Source organism: Sabethes cyaneus, chromosome 3 (genome assembly GCF_943734655.1).
Source record: "Sabethes cyaneus chromosome 3, idSabCyanKW18_F2, whole genome shotgun sequence".
Lineage (NCBI taxonomy): Eukaryota > Metazoa > Arthropoda > Insecta > Diptera > Culicidae > Sabethes > Sabethes cyaneus.
In genome coordinates this window covers 62,326,900-62,346,405 of record NC_071355.1, presented here as the reverse complement: position 1 = coordinate 62,346,405, position 19,506 = coordinate 62,326,900, and the positions used below count along the sequence as shown (strand labels likewise).

The following is a 19,506-nucleotide window of genomic DNA, read 5'->3' as shown; positions in this document are numbered from 1 at the left end:
TAAAAGCGGGAATCGATTAGCAAAACAGAATGTTGATAACTTTAATCTTACTTGGAAGAGCAACAACTTGTCGGACGCTTCGCGTGGTGTCAGCCCCGTTTGCATCGGACCCGATGCCCGATACTCGGCCACATACTCGATCTTGTCCTGTTTGAACTTCTCCAGATTGGCGCGCAGATCGCTTTGGAAATCTGGCTGCATCTCGAGCAGCTTGCAGTGCACTTCTTTAGCACGCGACTGCAGACGAACCCAAGTGTAGCGCAGATTATCGACCTGATCCATTTGCTCCCGATCGACCTGGATGTCGTACTTGTGCATCATGTTGAATGCATCCTCGATCGGTTCGATCTTCAGCTCCATATCGACCTCCTGTTCTCGGATCTTGCTCAGCGTATCCATAATAGTCCGAACATCATCCAAATCGCGAATTTGTCGATCCAGCTTCCGGTCCATTTCGTTGATCACGGCGTAGACGTAGTCCATTTCGCGTTTGTATTTCTTTTTCATGGCTTGTCCAAGTTTGTGAGTGCAAGCTAAAAATATGAATCATTAATCCATTTTTTCATATATACCTACACAACAGTCACATTTTATCTCAATGGCCAATCCAAACTTCAGTTTTTCGGTCGACAGAGCTATGCTCTGTCCGAAGAACTGCATATCCGGTTCAACCAGAAGATTACTATCCAAATCTACCAACCGTCGTAAAGTGCACTCAAATTCTAGTAGAGTATTTTCCAGCAGCTGACGAACGGTTTTATCATTCTTCCACAGGAAATGGTACGGCTTCCATTTGTCCACGAACTGATGCAACTCAGGTTTCATGTTTCGGATGCAGCTGGACAGAAGCGAAAGCGTTTTAACCACTTCCTTATTATCCATTACATAGCTGTAGAAACTTTTCGTCATGTGCACCATTCTGGGTTTCTCCTCCGACTGCAGTCGGTACATCTTGCGACGTCGGGATCTATCATCGAGCGTAGCCGCATTCGCTTTCGCCAGTTTAGCGGCCGTAGCGGCGGATGCAAGAGCAGCGGCTGATGGTCGTTGTTTTTCTTCGACTTCTTTACCAGTATTCCACTGGGCAACGCCTTTCGATACCCCAGTAATCTGTTTACCAGCAATGGCCAGTGCTTCCTGCAGCTCCTCTAGATTCGGTCGAATTGTTACATTCGGTATCATCAGTAGCGATTGCAAGATAAAAATAGGTCTCCTGGGAAGATCTTCACCTTCCACTTCGATGAATCGTCGTCTCAGACAATCCAGTGAAGTTCGGGTCACCCGTATGAGGACATCAATCACCTTACGACTGTAGTAACGTCGCATCTCCGAAACTGCGTTAAAAACCATATCCTGCATGCCTTTGGGCAGTCCGCCTCCATGGTGAGACAACAGTTGCAATGGATTTTCAAAGCACGACCAAAGAATACTCCAGTCCTGCTGCTGCCCATTGCCATCATTATTCTCCGCCTCTGGAGTTGGCGATGACTTCTCCGACGGTTTTTTCTCTTCGTCTACGAAGAAGTCGTTCTCTGCACCAACCATGCGTTTGAATATCTGGGAAGCTCGGTGCACTAGGTCCAACACCTCCTCAACCGCTTCCTCCACCATCTGGCTCTTACGGTTCAGCTCGTTCGCCGCTTGGCGACAGGTGTCTTCAGTGTACTCCAAAAACTCGTCTACGGTCCACATTTCGTCGTCGTTCGGTAAAGACTGCAGCTGAATATCTTGCATCGAGTTCAGCACATGCAGTATACGATTCGAGTAGATATCGTGAACCCGAGCAACCAACACGTCAAACGTTTCGATCGCCTCCTTGCAGTTGTCGTAGAATTCCATCCACATCGGACTGGTCCACTGAAAACAAAAAAGGAAAAGTTTCGTTTCATTTACAGCCAACTTTTTTAACCACCCCGGGTTGAAACTGAACGAATTTTTTATGCTCATCTGCTCCTAAAATTCATCCAGTTTCAACCCGGGTTGAATAAACAAAATCACCATCAGTTTCCAACACAGAATAATAGACCAGTGGAGTACCAAAAACTTACATTTATCGACTTCAGTCCTGGCTTCATCATGGCTGTTAATCGGACCAACTGTGGTAATAGTAAGGGTCGAACTTCCAGTTTTACTTTTTTTATCGTATTCAAAAACATTTTAATTAGACTCTAAAATTTAAAAAAAAAACGAAAGCAACACATGCTTAAAAACAAGAATCTCAGTGGACATCTTAAGTTTTATTACCCTCTTTTAATGGTATTTATTGTCAATTTTGGTAATAAAATCCATCATAAGAGAGTCATTCATTGTTACTTGTAACTAACTACTCACGTTCAGCGAATCCTGAATGGTGTTGAAATGGTTCTGCTTGCAAAGCAACGTTGCAGCTACGATTGGCATGTCGATCTTCATCTTGGCCATACATTTGCTCTCGCGAATGAGCAGCGGAATGGTGGGGTGCAAATTGACCACTAGTCTGTCACCCTGCAACGCCAAAATTGGCTGCACGAGGCAGGCGTCCGCCACGCTGACGTCCTGACTGAGCCAAATTTGGGTCATTTCCTGCTCATATTCCGCTAGAATGATCTTGGCTGAGCTGTAGCGATTTTCGATGTCTTTGGTGGACGGCAGTGACGCCAAAACTGGGTGTGTCGTAACGGTGGTTACCAGCTCGTTAAGGTGGTACTCCAACGAACGACACCATTTAATACGGCCGGCAATCGGGGGAAAGTTTCGGGGCAGCGGTGGGTCGTCTCGTTGTTTCCGAAAAAGTTTTAATATACGGTCGATCTCTTTCTCGCAGTACTTGGACACGCGTTGATACTTCTCGTCCATGGTACTGAGGGGAATCTTCTCACTGACCTTTTCGAAGCGAACCAGAAAGCGAATACCCTGAGGGGTTTCCCACACGCTGTCAAAGTTATGTTCAATCATAGACGCAATCGTCTCTTTTAAAGTATCGGTTTTCTGCATAAATATTTGGAAATCATTGTTGAAATCCAAATTACGTTGATCTAAGTAATCATATTTTTTCATAATTATCTCCACTCGTGCCTCGTCAAAGGTGTTCATAGCATCTTCAAGGGCTTCTCCCAGCAAAAGCCCTTCCAAACGTCTTTCGAATAAATGGTTATAATCATCGATAAGGTTAAACATGGCTATGATCTTGGCCAATCGGTCACAAAATGTATCAAATTTCCCAAACACGTAATTTTCAGAAAAAGCAAACGGTATCTGATCGGGTAAAAATGGCTGTGACTTTACAGCGTGATAAGTTTCTCTATAGATGTGATTTAATTTCAAACAGTTGGTAAGTTTGGTGCGAACTAGATCCCGATCCTGCGTCCAAATAGTTTCCTTTCCCCTACAGGTAATGTAAGATTTGCAAGTTTCAATCATCTGATTGGTGATCTTCACCATCAGAGTAGACGTGCGCTCAGAAGTGTTGTAGAATTGTGACACACTATAGATCAATCGAACGGTTTGCAGGAGGCTCACGATCGACTCTTTCATGTTGACGGGATCGTCTAGATAAAGAGAGTGACAACAAGCTTCCATGGCTTGAATGAATTTGGAATTATCGCGCGCTTCATTGTAGCAGAATGTTATCTTTTTATCGGTCTCTTTCCATTGCTTCAACACCTTTGAGCCAGACTGCGACAGACAGTACAACGTCCACTGAACTTCGCGTTCCTGCAGATGTGACAACAGCTGGGAGAACTGCGCCCCGCGACGCTTCCAATATTCCAACTCGTCCTGCGGACCGCTGGAATCGTTCTCCCTCCTAAGCTGCTCACTCTCCATCAAGATCTTGGCGATCCCCTTGATCCAGTTATTGACCCGTTCCTCCAGTTCGGCACACGTCGACGCACTCTTGGACATCTCACGCACCTCCGCCAGGGTGTCGACCCGGCAGACGATTATTTTCCCATCATCAAACACGTTAAAATGATTGCAGACCTGCTCGCAAACGCGCAGGGCACTGCAGAATGAGCGCAATCCGGGTAACAGCTGCGATTTTACCAGATTACAACTCATCTCCTCATCTTCGGATTCGATGTTGGGATACGCCAGAGCTTGCATGAAAACATGCTCGACGATGCGTTCGATCGACGTCACCAGCCCGACGCGGTTCGCATCGATGTAGCCGCAGTATCTGGAAAGCAATAAGGAATCAATTTTTACGTCAATTTTAATCAAACAAAATTTTAATTGAAAATCAAGTAATTTATGCTAGGTATATATTCAAAAGCTGATCAGTAAATATAAACTAAATTCGCAAATGTTATATCTTCAGGAGAAAAAGTAAATTATATTTTATAACGCGTTAACGTTAGTTCGCGATTTAAAGTTACAAATTGTTGAAAACTTTTAGATGATTACTTCAGTCGAGAAATATGTTTGGTTTATATCAAATAGAGTAAGTAGAGGCAAAAGTGCGATTCAATGCTTTATCAGTGCAGATTCCGAGTAAACTGACTACATGGGTGACTACTTTGGCAGCTTGAATCTATCGTAAACATTTGTTGTTTACGTACCATAGATGTTGAGTTATGGGTAAATGTTATTTTAGAGCGGTTTTGATGTAATATTTCGTCACATGGCAAATACGATATCAACCGAAGGATATTACTTGTCGAAAAAACCCCACTAGCACGGTTGTTACAAATCAGTTGTGGTAACCGAATTATGACTAATTTCAGTCGTAATCCGGTTGCTTCAACTAAATGGACCTAAAGTGTGCTACTTGGGAATGTAGCAGCGTTTTACATCACTCACATATCTCTTTTGAAAATACGGTGAGAAAAATTTACAAAATATATTTCAATTTCCCATCATTTGATCAAACTCCGTCAAGTGCCTAGCGGCCCCTCGGTGGTTCTCAACCTCCTATGCAACAACTCCTATTCCTATTTCCTCATGATATCAGCCAAAATACGAGCAACCTTAGTGAAGATCGGGTTGCCTACCCCAGTGAGAGCTAAGATCGTACAGTGACAGAGAAGGGGGATAACCATGCGATTGCTGAGTATTGGTTGATACGACCAACCAGCCTTGAATGTCTGCTCCCACAACAGGGACGACTCTTCACGGCATTGTTCTGCTCTTCTTATGGAGCGTCTTTATTCCAAGTTAAGAGCGGCTTACGATTACGTCTGACCCAGGGCAGGCGGCTAAATTAAGAAACGTATTGTATCGGCACTTATACCCAACCCCCAATCATCATGCCATCATATCTTCTTCCGTGGGCACAAAACCTCTCATCTTTTAACTTGTACAACAGATAACATAACATCCTACAGTACAACAGTTTAACTTAGTACTATCTTAATAACTAGTTCACATACATTACACTACATTACACATACATACACTGACAGCTAGACAAAACATGACGAAATTTTTTTTAACATAGCACGAGATACATTCAAATCAAATACTTCATTACAAACAAAGATTGAACACGTGACATACACTTGTTAATGGTTCATTGTGAGGTGACCGTAATTTGTTCGAGAGCCACGAATAAAAAGGAAGTTATTGTGACGTAAATTTCGAGGCTTAGCATTACAATTTAGACGTTGAAGCAGCTCGGGGCAATCAATATCCGACCGAATTAGATCAGTTACAAAGATAGCCTTTGCAATATCACAGCGTAGGCTTAGCAAATCTAGTCCAGCGATCTGACATCTACTCTCGTATGATGGTAAGTTATTTGGGTCGTTCCATGGAAGGAAATGAAGGGCGAACCGAAGGAATTTATGCTGGATTGCTTCAATTTTCTGAATGCCATTTTGATAATATGGTGCTCAAATGATAGACACGTATTCTAAAACTGAGCGAAACAGAGAACAGTAAACTGCTTTAAGGCAATTGACGTTTTTTAATGATTTAGTTACTCGAAACATGAAACCTAGAGCGCGCCCAGCTTTTGCAGAGATGTAGGTGATGTGTTCCTTGAAGGTAAACTTAGTGTCCAATAAGATACCTAGATCATTAACAACAGTTACTCTATTCAATACTTGGCCAAATACTTTGTAGTCGTGTCGTAATAAAGAGCGCTTACGAGAAAACGATATGACAGTGCATTTTGATGCATTCAAGATCATTCTATTAGTAGAACTCCAAGAGGAAAAGCAATCCTGTTGCTCTTGAAAAAAGTTTAGATCGTCGATGTTCTGTATAATGTGATACTGTTTGAAGTCATCAGCATAAGATAATTTCTGGCACTTAAGTGGTAAATGAATATCATTGAGGTATAGCAGAGATATGAATGGACCTAGATGGCTTCCTTATGGAACTCCAGATGTTGCTGCAAAAAATGTCGATTGCGAGTCGGCAATTTTTACTGCCATCTTTCGGTCATATAGGTAGGAGCGTAACCAATTCAATAAGGAACCAGAGAATCCAAGACGTTCAAGTTTGGCAATTGTAATTTGATGATTTAATTTATCAAAAGCGGCGGAAAAATCAGCGAAAAACTTGACGCCATAACTTGTAGAGGTTGTTGCAACGCATTTCAATGTGCTACTGATTGTTTCAGTTTTTAATCGTTAGACACGTTTTACATAGTTCACAAAATCGTTACATTCAGTTACATACAAGACATGGGTCATTCCACGGTCCACGCGAAGTGACCGAGACCCGTGTAATCAACCTTTATGGATTTGAACCAAATTTTGCCAGATTGTTCGTTTTCGGTCAGGAAGTAAAAATCCAAAATTTGGTTCCGATCTGACATTCCCTCGATTAACGGGAGCACCCCCATTTTTAAAGAAAATATCCGTTTTTGTCAAAATCTCTTATTTTCTTTTGCTTATATCTCGAGAAATATTAGGCTTAGAAAGACACTATTTTCACATTTTCACCAAAGGAATTCGAAAAAGATATTACTTTCGAGCACCAGTGCTGCCAAATATTTTTAAACTCAATTTGAAAATTAAATTTACATTTTTCTCTCAATGAAGGCAATTTGATCTCAAAAATTTCAACTTCATCGAGTTTCGCAGATTTTTTACATAAGAATCACTTATCGCCCTGAGATATTCTTTACCGATCCCGAGATACAGCTTTAGCAAGCAATCCCCCATTTTTTATGTAAAACTAAGAGCAAAATAACTTTTTCTTGGAGCAGTGATTCTCTACGCAATATAAAAATACTGTGGCATATCGGGAAAGGATTTATATGCAATATATAACAAAGTTTCTCTTAATAATGTTACCAGCTTTTTAGTTTTTCCCTTGATTTATAGCGCTAGATGAGGCAATATTACTTCAAAAAAGCTTAAAATATACGTTAGTTGTTTGATCTTAGTCTTGTAAACTTGTTTTTTATCTCGCTAATAGACATGAACTCTTAACTTCCTTTCTTATTGCATTTATTGTTGCTTGAAGACTAATATTCCCTTAATTAATGGAATTAATCATGGTATTGCAGTTTCAGAAATTCCCACGTTCTTAGGCTTCTAGGCGGAATGTTAATATTAATTCTTGATAGAATAAAAGGCGAATCAATTTCCCCTGTCAACAGCTTTCCCACAAAAACTGCTCTGGAAATGCCCGGCCTGTCTGCCCCAAAGTGTTCATATCAAGCAGGTGGCAGCGTTCAATATATGGTGGTAACTCCAGTGGGTTCCGCCACGGTAAACGAGAATTCGTAAGCCAGTATCAAACGGGCTTTATGCGGGCTCGTGCTACTACGGATCAAATTTTTACTCTGCGACAAATCCACCAGAAACGTCAAGAGTACAACGTTCTGACGCATCATATTTTCGTGGATTTCACAGCAGCAAACGATACAGTTGGACGCGAACAGCTATGACAGATAATGCACGAGGACGGTATTCCGGACGAACTGGCGCGGCTGATCAAAGTTACCTTGGAACGAGTGATGTGCAACGTGCGCGTTTCGGTCCTTTCGAATCGCGCAGAGGGTTGCGGCAAGGGGATAGACGGTACTGTATCTTATTCAATATCGCTATTGAAAGTGTGATCCGGCGAGCGGGCAGCGAAACGAAAGGAACGATCTTCAGCAAGAGTAGCCACTTCTAGCCTTCGCAGACGACCTCGACATCATTACTAGAAACATTGGGACGGCGGAGGCAATTTACGCCAGACTAAAAACGGATGCAGGAAGGATAGGGTTAGAAACCAATGCGTCGAAAACCAAATATATGGTAGGGAGAGGCTCCAGAGAAAGCATCGTTAGCCTCCCACGGACAGTGACTATTGACGGCGATGAACTGGAAGTGGTTGATGAGTTCGTATAGTTGGGACTTCTGGTCATAGCGGATAATAGTACCAGTAAGCAGATCCAACGACGCACAATACATGTACAAAACGCTAATCAGACCGGTAGTCCTTTGCGGACTTGAGACAGTAACTTTGCTTACCGATTACATACGTGCACTAGCCGTATTTGAACGAAAGGTGTTGCAGACTATTTTTGCGGAAAGCAGAGAGTAGCGGAGGCGTATGAATCATGAGCGACAGGCACTGCTTGGAGAGATTCCCATCGTACATCTAGCTAAACTACGGTGTCCCGGCCACGTCGCTAGGATGCCGAACGACTATGCAGTGTAATCCGTTCGCTTCAAGAACCCTACCGGCAACAGGAATAGAGGGGCCCATCGTGCTAGATGGCTCGAACAGGTTGAAGCCGACTTGCGTGTGTCGAGTCGAGACGCGCAACGAATTGGCGACGAGTAGCCCAGGACCGAGTACAGTGGAGAGAAATTCTTGATACGGGAAGAGCTTCCCCGGCTCGCGGCTGGTAAAGAAAAGCAGATGCCAAAAACTTATCAAAAGCAAAAATCAAATGGAAATTTCAAAAATAACGTACGGTAATGCCTGTCAAAATACATAAATCACTCTGTAGTATATTAGGTTGGGTACCTCCAATTCGCTCTCAATCAGACCGGAGACGATGCACGCGGGATACAGCTAGTTAAAATATAGTCATAGAATAAAGTCATGAAAATCATGCAATATTTTTATCCAAAAATGTTATAGTAATGAACGAAAGAAATGCAACGTAGCGTTATTTTGGGTGCTACATCGGGTGGTTTTATAATTTCCTCTGCTAGTACATTTTTATATTTCCACTATAAATAATATTAATTCTCTTCTCGTCAGATGATGATACCTGCACCGCCCAGTTGAGATTCGAAAATACAACTACGGGCTTGTTAGGCCAGCATCGTACCCCGGAGGGCATTATTTAGAGAATGTAAACGTGAATATTCTTATAAACATCTTAGACGAAATTTTAAAATTTGTCGAAGATTTGCTCCACCTTCAAATGAATTAAGTCATATAAACTAAAAATGATTAATAACGATTATAAAAAATTTTCTCTCCGCGACTTCATTACCTGCCATTTTATGGATAATTAGTTTTAGTTTTCCAATAACATATTTCCATTTATCTGTGCAACAAAACTCTGACCATCGTCACGAAACCACGAACGAATCACAAGCAAAGTCACCTCTTCACGTCACGGATCATTTCTTAGACTGTCCTTTCCGCGATAAATTTTACGTGGTCGGGCAATCATGGAGCTGCAATCATAAGAAGGTGCCAAATGGCTACATCGCCCAGCCAGTTCAGCTCAGTCATCGCGAAGCTTTTAATGTAGCATCAGTTTCACGCACCATCGCACGTCTTTATTATGCCGCATACAACGCTGCTGTATAGGAAAACTAATTTTTATGCAAATCTACTTGTGTCGCACGTTCCTTTTTTTCACGCTTCTCTTGCTACTCACCGTACCAATCTCGCGAAAAAGGATTAAATTATTGGATGTACCTGTTCGAATATTGACACTTGATGATTATTATCGTCGCCGTGAACTCCCACAACGTTTTGACTATAATTGTTTTTATTTTTAGTCGATGACGATGATCAGCGTGATTGACTTTTGCTTCATGTAATCTGTTTGAAATTGCGTCAGGAGCGTCAAGAAGCGCTAAAACATTCCGAGCTACATTGCATAATTTAGTCAATATTGTAATGAAGTGATATCGACTGTAACTAACGGTATAATATTCGAACTGTATCGGTGGTTTAACCTTCCTAACTGAAGACATTACGAGCTTCATTACACATAAATGTTAGAAGAAATTGGGATATAATATGCCCGCGCCCACGCTTTATGTGAGCTCAGAAATTCACTTTGCAATATTTTAAGTTAGTATTGTATTATTTATCTGAGTGCTTGAGAGAACAAATAGAATTAAGCAGATATAGGTTCACCGAATCAACCATTTAAAACTGCAGCTTTGCTGCAGCACGACATGTTGGTAGCAGAGAACTAAATAATTTATATTTTGTCTGTATCGACTTTCATGCTGTACGGTTTCAATCATATTTGATGCATTGCCAATGGTTTAAAACATAATTAAATTTAAAGTACTGTACAAACACAATTTTCAACTTACAAATCCTTATGAAATCCTTCTTCCGGCAGTTGCTTCTGGATGTTGATGCGAAACATATAGATGCATATCCCGGTGAATGCACAGCTCCATCCGTCCGTGATAAACAATTTGTGCGGTCTCTGCGCAGCTCCACCGGCAGCACTCTGGGGTGTTTTGGAAGAGCTGGACGCTCCCGCTCGAGACGGTCCAGGTTTGTTGATATCTCGCTCGACTGGCATGTCCACTTCGTCCACTTCCTGGTAGAACCACATCAGCTTGTTCCGCATATTCGGTAGAAAGAGCTGATTGATCTCGTCCAACTGGTTGAAGATAAACGAAGGTTTCATTAGAATAAACTCAAATTATTGCTGGTCGAATCGTGATGAAACAAATGGTTGAAATGTATGGAACAACAAATTTAAATTGATTCTTTCTGCAATAACGAAAGTCGAATCAATAATTTTCATTAAATCTGAAATCCTTAGATTCATCAACATACCATATTCCCCTCAAAGATGTGATCCATAATCTGATGGCGCGGCAGCCCGGTGGCATCCATCAGCAGCTGGAAGGTAAACTCCAGCCGGGGATCCATTTCTCCGCGGCGCGCCTTTCGCTCGCATTCTTCCCGGCGACGCTGCGAATCGGGTGATTCCGCCATAATGGAGTGAGTCGGGTTTTGGGTTTCAACAATCACGGATTCAAAAATCAGAGGGGTTTTTGTGCCGTTCACGCACGAGTGGCAAGTATCAAAAAATGTAGTTGTCGTTTATCGTCGTTCGTTCGACAATCGCAAAAAGAAAGGACGAAAGAGTTCAAAAATAACGTTATGGATAAGGCTCAGTGTCCCTGTGTTTCCACACAGTAATAACGGTACGATTTCAAATAACTAATACACTAATTGCACTTCTAGTTCATTCAAGAATGGTCTGCTGGAATGACTAAAATCAGCTATTCACATGCGCTCTTGAAATGGTTTTGCTCACTGCTGTAAACTGTATTTAGCTGAAACGAACGATTCTTTTGTATAAAATGCAAGTGAAGTGAAAAGTGAAGGAAAAAAGATATCGATTACAAAAAACATTCATGCAAAAATCAAAAATCAAGTTGAAGCTATTCACAGCTAATGATCATTAAGAGGTCACTCTGGAAAGGAGAAAGATAGACAGATGAATGTGTTATCAGATTTTTTCTGTTTATCTGAACATCACGGAATAATGCTACTTTGTTGTGTTTTGTTCTGTTTCCCGGTGATTTCAAAAGTTGCAGAATCGTAATATTCTGTGTAATTCAAACGTACCTATAGGCATGAACAACGGCAACTACACTAAAAACTCCTATGAACCAAAATAAAAATGAAATAGGTACAATAATGTTATATAAAAAAAAGTATACAATAACTTATTAATATCGCCGACATTCTTCGGCTTTTCAAGTATTTTATTTTACACAGTTGAAGGTAAACGAAATGTACCGGGATTTTTGCTTAACAACGCGCCTCCACCTGGTCTTAGAAATGGGGATACGTGGTTATTATTGCATGCCGTAGGTATATTACTAGGTTGGTAAACGGCTGGATAATGCGGAATATAGACCCCATAGTGGTCGTTAGCCTCTTATCCAGCCACTCCGATCCCGACCTCCTCGTGGTACCAGCCGGAATACGAGCAACCTTAGCGGAGATCGGGTAACCAACCCCGGTGGAAACTAAGGTTGTATACTAACCGGGAAGGAGGTATAGTGAGTCTCGGCACTATAAGATGGCAGCCCGATCACGAGACTCGGTAGTGTTGCCCCAGTACGGCTACACACCTAAACAACACAAACTAACAACATTCAAGCATATACGGAGCGGAATATTCGGCATCGACCTAGGCGACGGAATAAGGACGACGAATGGAGACTCGGGACTTGGAACTGCAGATCGCTAAATTTCGCAGGTTGCGAGCGGGTGCTGATTGAACAGCTGGAACCCCGCAAACTCGGCATAGTAGCTCTGCAGGAAATCTGTCGCCAAGGAGAGAAGGTATGGAAGATCCGTGGCGGAAAGGCCCAGTTTTACCAGAGCGGTGGCGCTACCAACGAACTGGGGACGGGCTTTGTAGTGCTGGGCGGAATGCAGGATCGCGTGATTGATTGGAAGGCGATCAACGAGAGAATGTGTGTATTGAGGATAAAGGGCCGTTTCTTCAATTATAGCATCATTAACGTGCACTGCTCGCACGAAGGTAGACCCGACGATGAGAAAGAAGCGTTCTACGCGAGGCTGGAGGCAACGTACGACAGCTGCTCGTCACGGGACATCAAGATCGTCATCGGGGATATGAACGCCCAGGTCGGTAGGGAAGAAATGTATAGACCGGTGGTAGGACTCCATAGCCTGCACACCGACACAAACGATAACGGCCAACGATGTATAAACTTCGCAGCTTCCCGAGGCCTGGTGATCCGAAGCACCTTTTTCCCGCGCAAAGATATCCATAAAGCCACCTGGAGATCACCTGACCAACGTACAATGAACCAAATTGACCACGTTCTCATAGAGGGCCGGTTCTTCTCTAACATCACGAACGTACGCTCCCGTCGGGGTGCGGATATTGATTCTGACCATTACCTAGTAGCAGTACATGTGCGCTCAAAGCTGTCCACCGTATATCGGACACGTCAAAGCCGCCCTCCTCGGCTGAACATCAGGCAGCTAGACAACCCACAAGCTGCCGAGAACTACGCGTGAGTACTGAATGAGGCACTGCCTTCTTCCGAGGAGTTAGGTGCTTCAAACCTCGAAGACGGTTGGGGCAGAATACGCTCGGCCATCGGAGAGGCCGCTACCGCGGCACTAGGTATTGAGCCTCGGAGTACATAAAATCATTGGTTTGATGGGGAAAGCGGTGGAAGAGAAAAAAAATGCTTGGAGAAATTATCTAAGTACATATTGCCACTAGAGAGAACCTGGCCAAGTACCGACGAGCTAGAAACCAGTTGACCACGATCCTGAGGAGAAAAAAGCGCCAAAAGGAGGACAGAGATCGTGAAGAATTAGAGCAACTATTCCGAGCTAATGACACGCGCAAGTTTTATGAGAAGGTGAACCAAACTCGAAAGGGCTACACACCGAAACCTGACATGTGTAGGGACGAGGGAGGGAATCTAATTACAAACGAGCGCGAGGTGATCGACAGGTGGAAGCAGTTCTTCGATGAACACCTCAATGGCGAAGTCGCAGAAGGAGGCGGAACGGAAATTAACCTAGGAGCGCCCATGGAAGATAGTGATGTCCTAGCACCTGATCTCCAAGAAGTCAAACGAGAAATCAGGCTGCTGAAGACCAATAAAGCCGCTGGGAAGGACCGCCTACCGGCAGAGCTTTATAAACATGGCGGAGAAACGCTAGCAAAGGCTCTACACTGGGTTATTTCTAGGATTTGGGAGGAGGAAAAGCTACCGGAGGAATGGATGAAAGGAGTGGTTTGTCCCATCTACAAAAAGGGTGATCGGCTAGACTGCTGCAACTATCGTGGTATAACGCTGGTAAACGCCGCCTACAAGGTACTCTCCCAGATCCTGTTACGCCGGCTGTCACCGATAGCACAAGGTTTCGTAAGGAATTATCAGGCGGGTTTCATGGGGGCTCGCGCAACTACGGACCAAATTTTTACTATCCGACAGATCTTGCAGAAATGTCGGGAATACAACGTGCCCACGCATCACATCTTTATTGATTTCAAAGCAGCATACGATACAGTCGATCGAGACAAGCTATGGCAGATAATGCACGAATACGGTTTTCCGGACAAACTGACGCGACTGATCAGAGCTACATTGGATCGAGTGATGTGTTTCGTACGCATCTCTGGGACACTCTCGAGTCCCTTCGAGACGCGACGAGGATTGAGACAAGGTGACGGTCTATCCTGCATGCTGTTCAACATCGCTCTTGAGGGGGTGATCCGACGAGCGGGCATCGAAACGAGAGGCACGATTTTTACCAAGAGTAGCCAACTACTAGGCTTTGCAGATGACTTCGATATCATTGCCAGGAACTTTGCGACGGCGGAGGCAATCTACGCCAGACTGAAAGTGGAGTCTAGGAGAATTGGGCTAAAAATAAATGCGTCGAAGACCAAATACATGAAAGGAAGAGGCTCAAAGGAAACAAATGCGTGCCTCCCACGGACGGTAACCGTTGACGGCGACGAACTAGAAGTGGTAGAGGAGTTCGTGTATTTGGGATCGCTGGTGACCGCGGACAACAACACTAGTAAGGAGATCCAGTGGCGCATCCAAGCGGGAAATCGGGCCTACTTTGCCCTTCGTAAAACGCTACGATCAGGAAGCATACGCCGCCGCACGAAGCTAACAATGTACAAAACCATTATTAGACCGGTAGTTCTCTATGGACTTGAAGCCGTGACGCTGCTTACGGAGGACATACGCGCCCTTGCCGTGTTTGAGCGGAAAGTGCTGCGGACGATATTTGGCGGAGTACAAACTGAAAGCGGAGAGTGGCGGAGGCGTATGAATCACGAGCTACAGGCACTGCTTGGGGAGACTCCCATCGTGCATCTAGCAAAAATTAGCAGGCTACGGTGGGCCGGACACGTCGTAAGGATGCCGGACGACAGTGTGACGAAAATAGTCCTCTTCAACAACTCCACCGGCACCAGGAACAGGGGGGCCCAACGTGCACGATGGCTCGACCAGGTCGAAAGCGATTTGCGACCTCTGAGACGACTAGGAAATTGGCGACGAGTGACCCAAGACCGAGTTGAATGGAGACGAGTGCTTGAAACAGCACGAGCCACCCCGGCTCTATGCTGCTGAAGAAGAAGAAGAAGGTATATTACTAAAAAATCTTTAATGACAATGTCTTAATCATTTTAATAAGAAAAATGTTAAAAATCAGAGCTTAGTCCCAAATTCATAAATAACCCTGCAATTAGCAATATATGCAATAGCTCAATTTACGATACAAAATTAAATTATAACATAACATTGGAAAACAAAATAGAAAACAATCTTTTATAGGAATCAAATTAACAAGTTATATATGTCTTGTTTTCGCAAATAGTTTATTTATTATTTGATGGGGTTTTCAACCGTTGGTTGGTTCGCCCCAATAGTAATATAATTATATTACCCACATCGAAGCAGTCTAGGCGTTGTGTAGGATTGAAAAATTTCTGATTTCCATGCGGTATCGAAATCCGTACAGCTTCGAAATCCGTACACCTAATACAATTTACTTGATTATATGTATTAAACAGTCTAAATGCAAAATATTAATATTAGGCCTAGATCCGTGGTTTATTAGCATTACGTCAATGTCAAAACATAGGTAGTAGGCCACGAAATACAACTAATAAAAATTAAAACGTTAATGTCTATCAGATGCCCTTCTAAATTGGCTTGCTTGTTAGCCATTTGCTAAGAAAATCACTTCCAATAAAATGAAGTGTTAAGCGTACTTGAAGTGATTTTCATATTTAAATTCCCGAAAATCAATTTGAACTATAGGTGTTTATCGTTCTACAGCTTAATATTATTCATTATGGCATTGAAGTAATATTTATTCATCATAATTAGTACTGTACGGATTTTGATTCAGTTTTACTAGTTGAATCTAAATCCGTACACCTGTGCAGTATCCTTAGCGATCCAACTCTACTCTATGTTTTGCCAAACAAAACGGAAATAACTAAAGCTAAATATATGCCGATAAACTGGAAGATGGGAATTACGATAATAAATGGTGAATAATCCTTTAATAAAACATCGAGATAGTCTAAGTTCCGGTCACTACGATAAGAGCTAGTATATTGAATTGGTACTTTCGAAATACCGAAGTCTCTTCTGCAATTTTTCAGCTTTCCGTATAATTTGCAACAAAAATCAAGAAAAAATGTTATATATTGTTTATAAGTCAAGTGAGTTTACTCTAAAATGTTAAAAAAGTTTGTTTCTAAGCCTAATATTTCCTGAGGCATAAGGAAACGAATGTAAGAACATTTAACACAAACGAGGTTTTGTTACAAGTGGGTGGTCCCATGGATAGAGGCAATATTTAATCAGTACCAAACCTGATATTTTAGCTTTCCGACCGAAAATGAGCAATTACCCATAATTTGGCTAAAAAAAAAGAAAAGATTGATTCCTTGTAGTGTCCCTACTGTGCGTGTAAACGACTCTTAGATGAGCAGGACTAAAATACAATGCGTTAATTATCGAGAAAAGCAAATTTTATAAAGCAATTAGTCAAATAAACAAAAACAACTTAGCCATAAACTTTAAACTCATTTCGATCAAGCTTACACGGATTTAGATTCAAAATTATGCGGACTTTAATTGATTTTTAAAATGGTGTACGGATTTTGAATCAGACATAAAAAAGTGTACGGATTTTGAATCAAGAGCTGCACATTTCGATCTCGATTTTTTGTAACTAGGATTAATTTTAGTTTCTTGTTATTCCAAATAATGTTAAAATAAGCATTATACTGTCAAAAGAAAATATGACGAATTGCCTATTACAATATCATAATCTTATATTGAGCATTTAAAATTGTCTAGTTCTTAGGTGTACGGATTTCGATACGGCACGGTAGAGAATTTCAGATTTTTTCAGTTTGTCTCTTTTGAATTGTTTTAACTATGCTGCTACTATGATATATAGCAATCAAGCATCCAAAAGGTAATCCGTCTCTTTGCTGCTACCCCGAAAATAGCCAAATTATTGTGCAAATTGGCAAAAGCTCATTAAATCGGATTTATATAGGCCGATTTCAATTTAGCTTCACTCATCGAGTCATAAAGTTCATGTTGTGCAATCGCTACCTTGTTAATTTCCACATCGCACTGCCATTAAATCATATTGTCGATTTGAGATCGATTTTGCCCCGATAGCGATACAAACATTAATTCAATTTTTATTAAATTCTACGCAGTGCCCATTATCTGTTTGAGTAGGAAATATATTCAATTGTAAATGGTTTGGGTAGTAGAAAGGCTTTGATGTTATAATCCATTTTCGTAATTTAACTCGACAGATTCTCGAGGAACATTTCGTAACTCGTACTGCATCAAGCATTGCCATGGCCTTAAGGAAAAACGCTGGTTTCGAAACCGATTAACTTATTAGACTAGCAGAGTTTAACACCAAACTGTACTTAAAAATATATAGTGGTAACCCGATTTTGTCACTGCCCGATTTTGTCACCCCCGATTTTGTTACGTTTTTGACCCGATTTTGTCACGTTTTTTACTCGATTTTATCACACTTTTGATTTATCAAAAGCTTAGTTTGAAAATCATTTTCAAACATGTCAAGTGTGTTAAAACACTGTGAAAAGAACTGTGTTTTGAGAATTGAAATAATACCCGATTTTGTCACTGTCCCGTTTTTGTCACCCCTAAATTCATCATGGGGGTGACAAAATCGGGTCATTACTGTATAATTAAATTATGATTCCTCATTAACCATTATATCCTTAACAATTTTTATATTTCACATTTGAGGTAGTAATAAAATATAGATTGCTCTTATAATTCATATGCATGGAAGCTTTTCACTAATAGATACTTGATGCCTTCATCGAATGCTGAGGAATGAGAGACGTATGGGTAATTTTAGTTTGCAATACACATCGAATTCCCAAAAAATGAATAAAAATGTGCAGTTTTCGCTCAGAGCAAAATTATCCTCTGTTGTAGTGTATTAAGCTACATAACCGTCGGAATTTAGCAAAAATGTAATAATACTAATATGGACCGTTTTTCGCGGAATTCAGTCTTTTCGTATCTCTATATAGAATTTTAATGCATATTTCTTCGATTTTCAACGATGATGGCCCGACCTTGACAACATGTTTGGTCTTTACGTAAATGTCTAAAATTATATTATTTTTCAAGCGATCAGTTGATGATGAGATTTTCCAAGTTCGAAAGGAAGTTTTACGCGAATGCCAAAAGGTAGCCCAACCACGACGACATACCTGTACCATTTTGATAATCTGCACTACCGCTTGTGTAAGTTATCGCAATGTTGTCAAATGCTATTCGCACCATTTAGTTTAGCAGTTAATGGCGTTGCGTTACTGGTTCCAGCCAATTGCGTCGACTTTGACATCTTCGCGATAACTCCTGGCATGATCACTGCTGTTGCTAGAAAATTGAAAACGTAGAACCTATTGTGCTGGACCTGATGCAATACCCACCGTTGTTTTTTACCGATAGGCAGAAGCTTTAGCTGCACCACTCTGTTGTATCTTCAACTAATCTTTCACGCAAGGAAAATTTCCGGACAATTGGAAGCATCCGTGCTCTCGGTATTCAAGGTTGGAGATCGCCGAAGTGTCAGAAGCAAGCGTGGTATTACTAGTTTGTCCGCCGCCTCTACATTATTTGAAATAATCGTAAGCGATGCCTTTATTGTTAGCACTAAATATTAAATTTCTTTTAACCAACATGGCTTCGTGGCTAGCCGGTTCGTGACGACGAGCCTTCCCGACTTCACTTCTAAATGCATTACTCACACTGAGCGCAAGGTGCAAGTAGGCGTGTTATATATTGATTTGAAACGTGTGCCACAAGGCAGTAACTTAGCACCACTTTTGTGAATTGTATTCTTTAACTACGCTACTTCTGCCCTTGAAAGTGGCGGCAGATTGGTTTATGCTGACGATGGTTAAATATACTTGACGATTCTTTGCATCGAGGATTGTCATCGCCTTCAACATCTCTTGGATTCGTTTGTAAATTGGTCCAAAGTGAATAACTCGACTATCAGCGTCTCTAAATGCGAGGTTATGGCGTTCCAGTGAATCAAATCCCCAGTAGTTTTCGACCCGTACTGCCTTAAAGCACTGTACTGCGCCTTAGTTGGCGTGCCTAATTTGGACTCCGCATCAACTCTATTGGAACTTCCGAATTGCACGAGTGCAAAGGAAGCCTTTCGTAGTTTGCCTTGACGTAACCCGGAAAATTTATTTCCGTATCCCAAATCACTGTCGCTTGCTTAGTGTACCATAACGCACCTAATTCTGCGCATGGTTCCTAATTCTGCGCACCGCATATTTACCTTGTACACGTT

The 19,506-nt window shown here is 41.9% G+C and overlaps 1 protein-coding gene across 1 annotated transcript in view; it reads right to left on the bottom strand.

The window, feature by feature from the left end:
- The window catches only part of LOC128742145 (dynein axonemal heavy chain 5), a 40,723-nt gene extending 29,695 nt beyond the window's left edge, over positions 1–11,028 (bottom strand). Inside the window, exons 1-6 of the mRNA XM_053838380.1 lie at positions 10,918–11,028; positions 10,440–10,738; positions 2,332–4,156; positions 2,049–2,168; positions 588–1,857; positions 52–533 (exon numbers count right to left, since the gene is read on the bottom strand). Of these exons, the coding sequence (XP_053694355.1) occupies positions 52–533; positions 588–1,857; positions 2,049–2,168; positions 2,332–4,156; positions 10,440–10,738; positions 10,918–11,013 (4,092 nt within the window). The 5' untranslated portion in view covers positions 11,014–11,028. The remainder of the gene's footprint in view (positions 1–51; positions 534–587; positions 1,858–2,048; positions 2,169–2,331; positions 4,157–10,439; positions 10,739–10,917) is intronic.
- Positions 11,029–19,506: the final 8,478 nt, after the last annotated feature.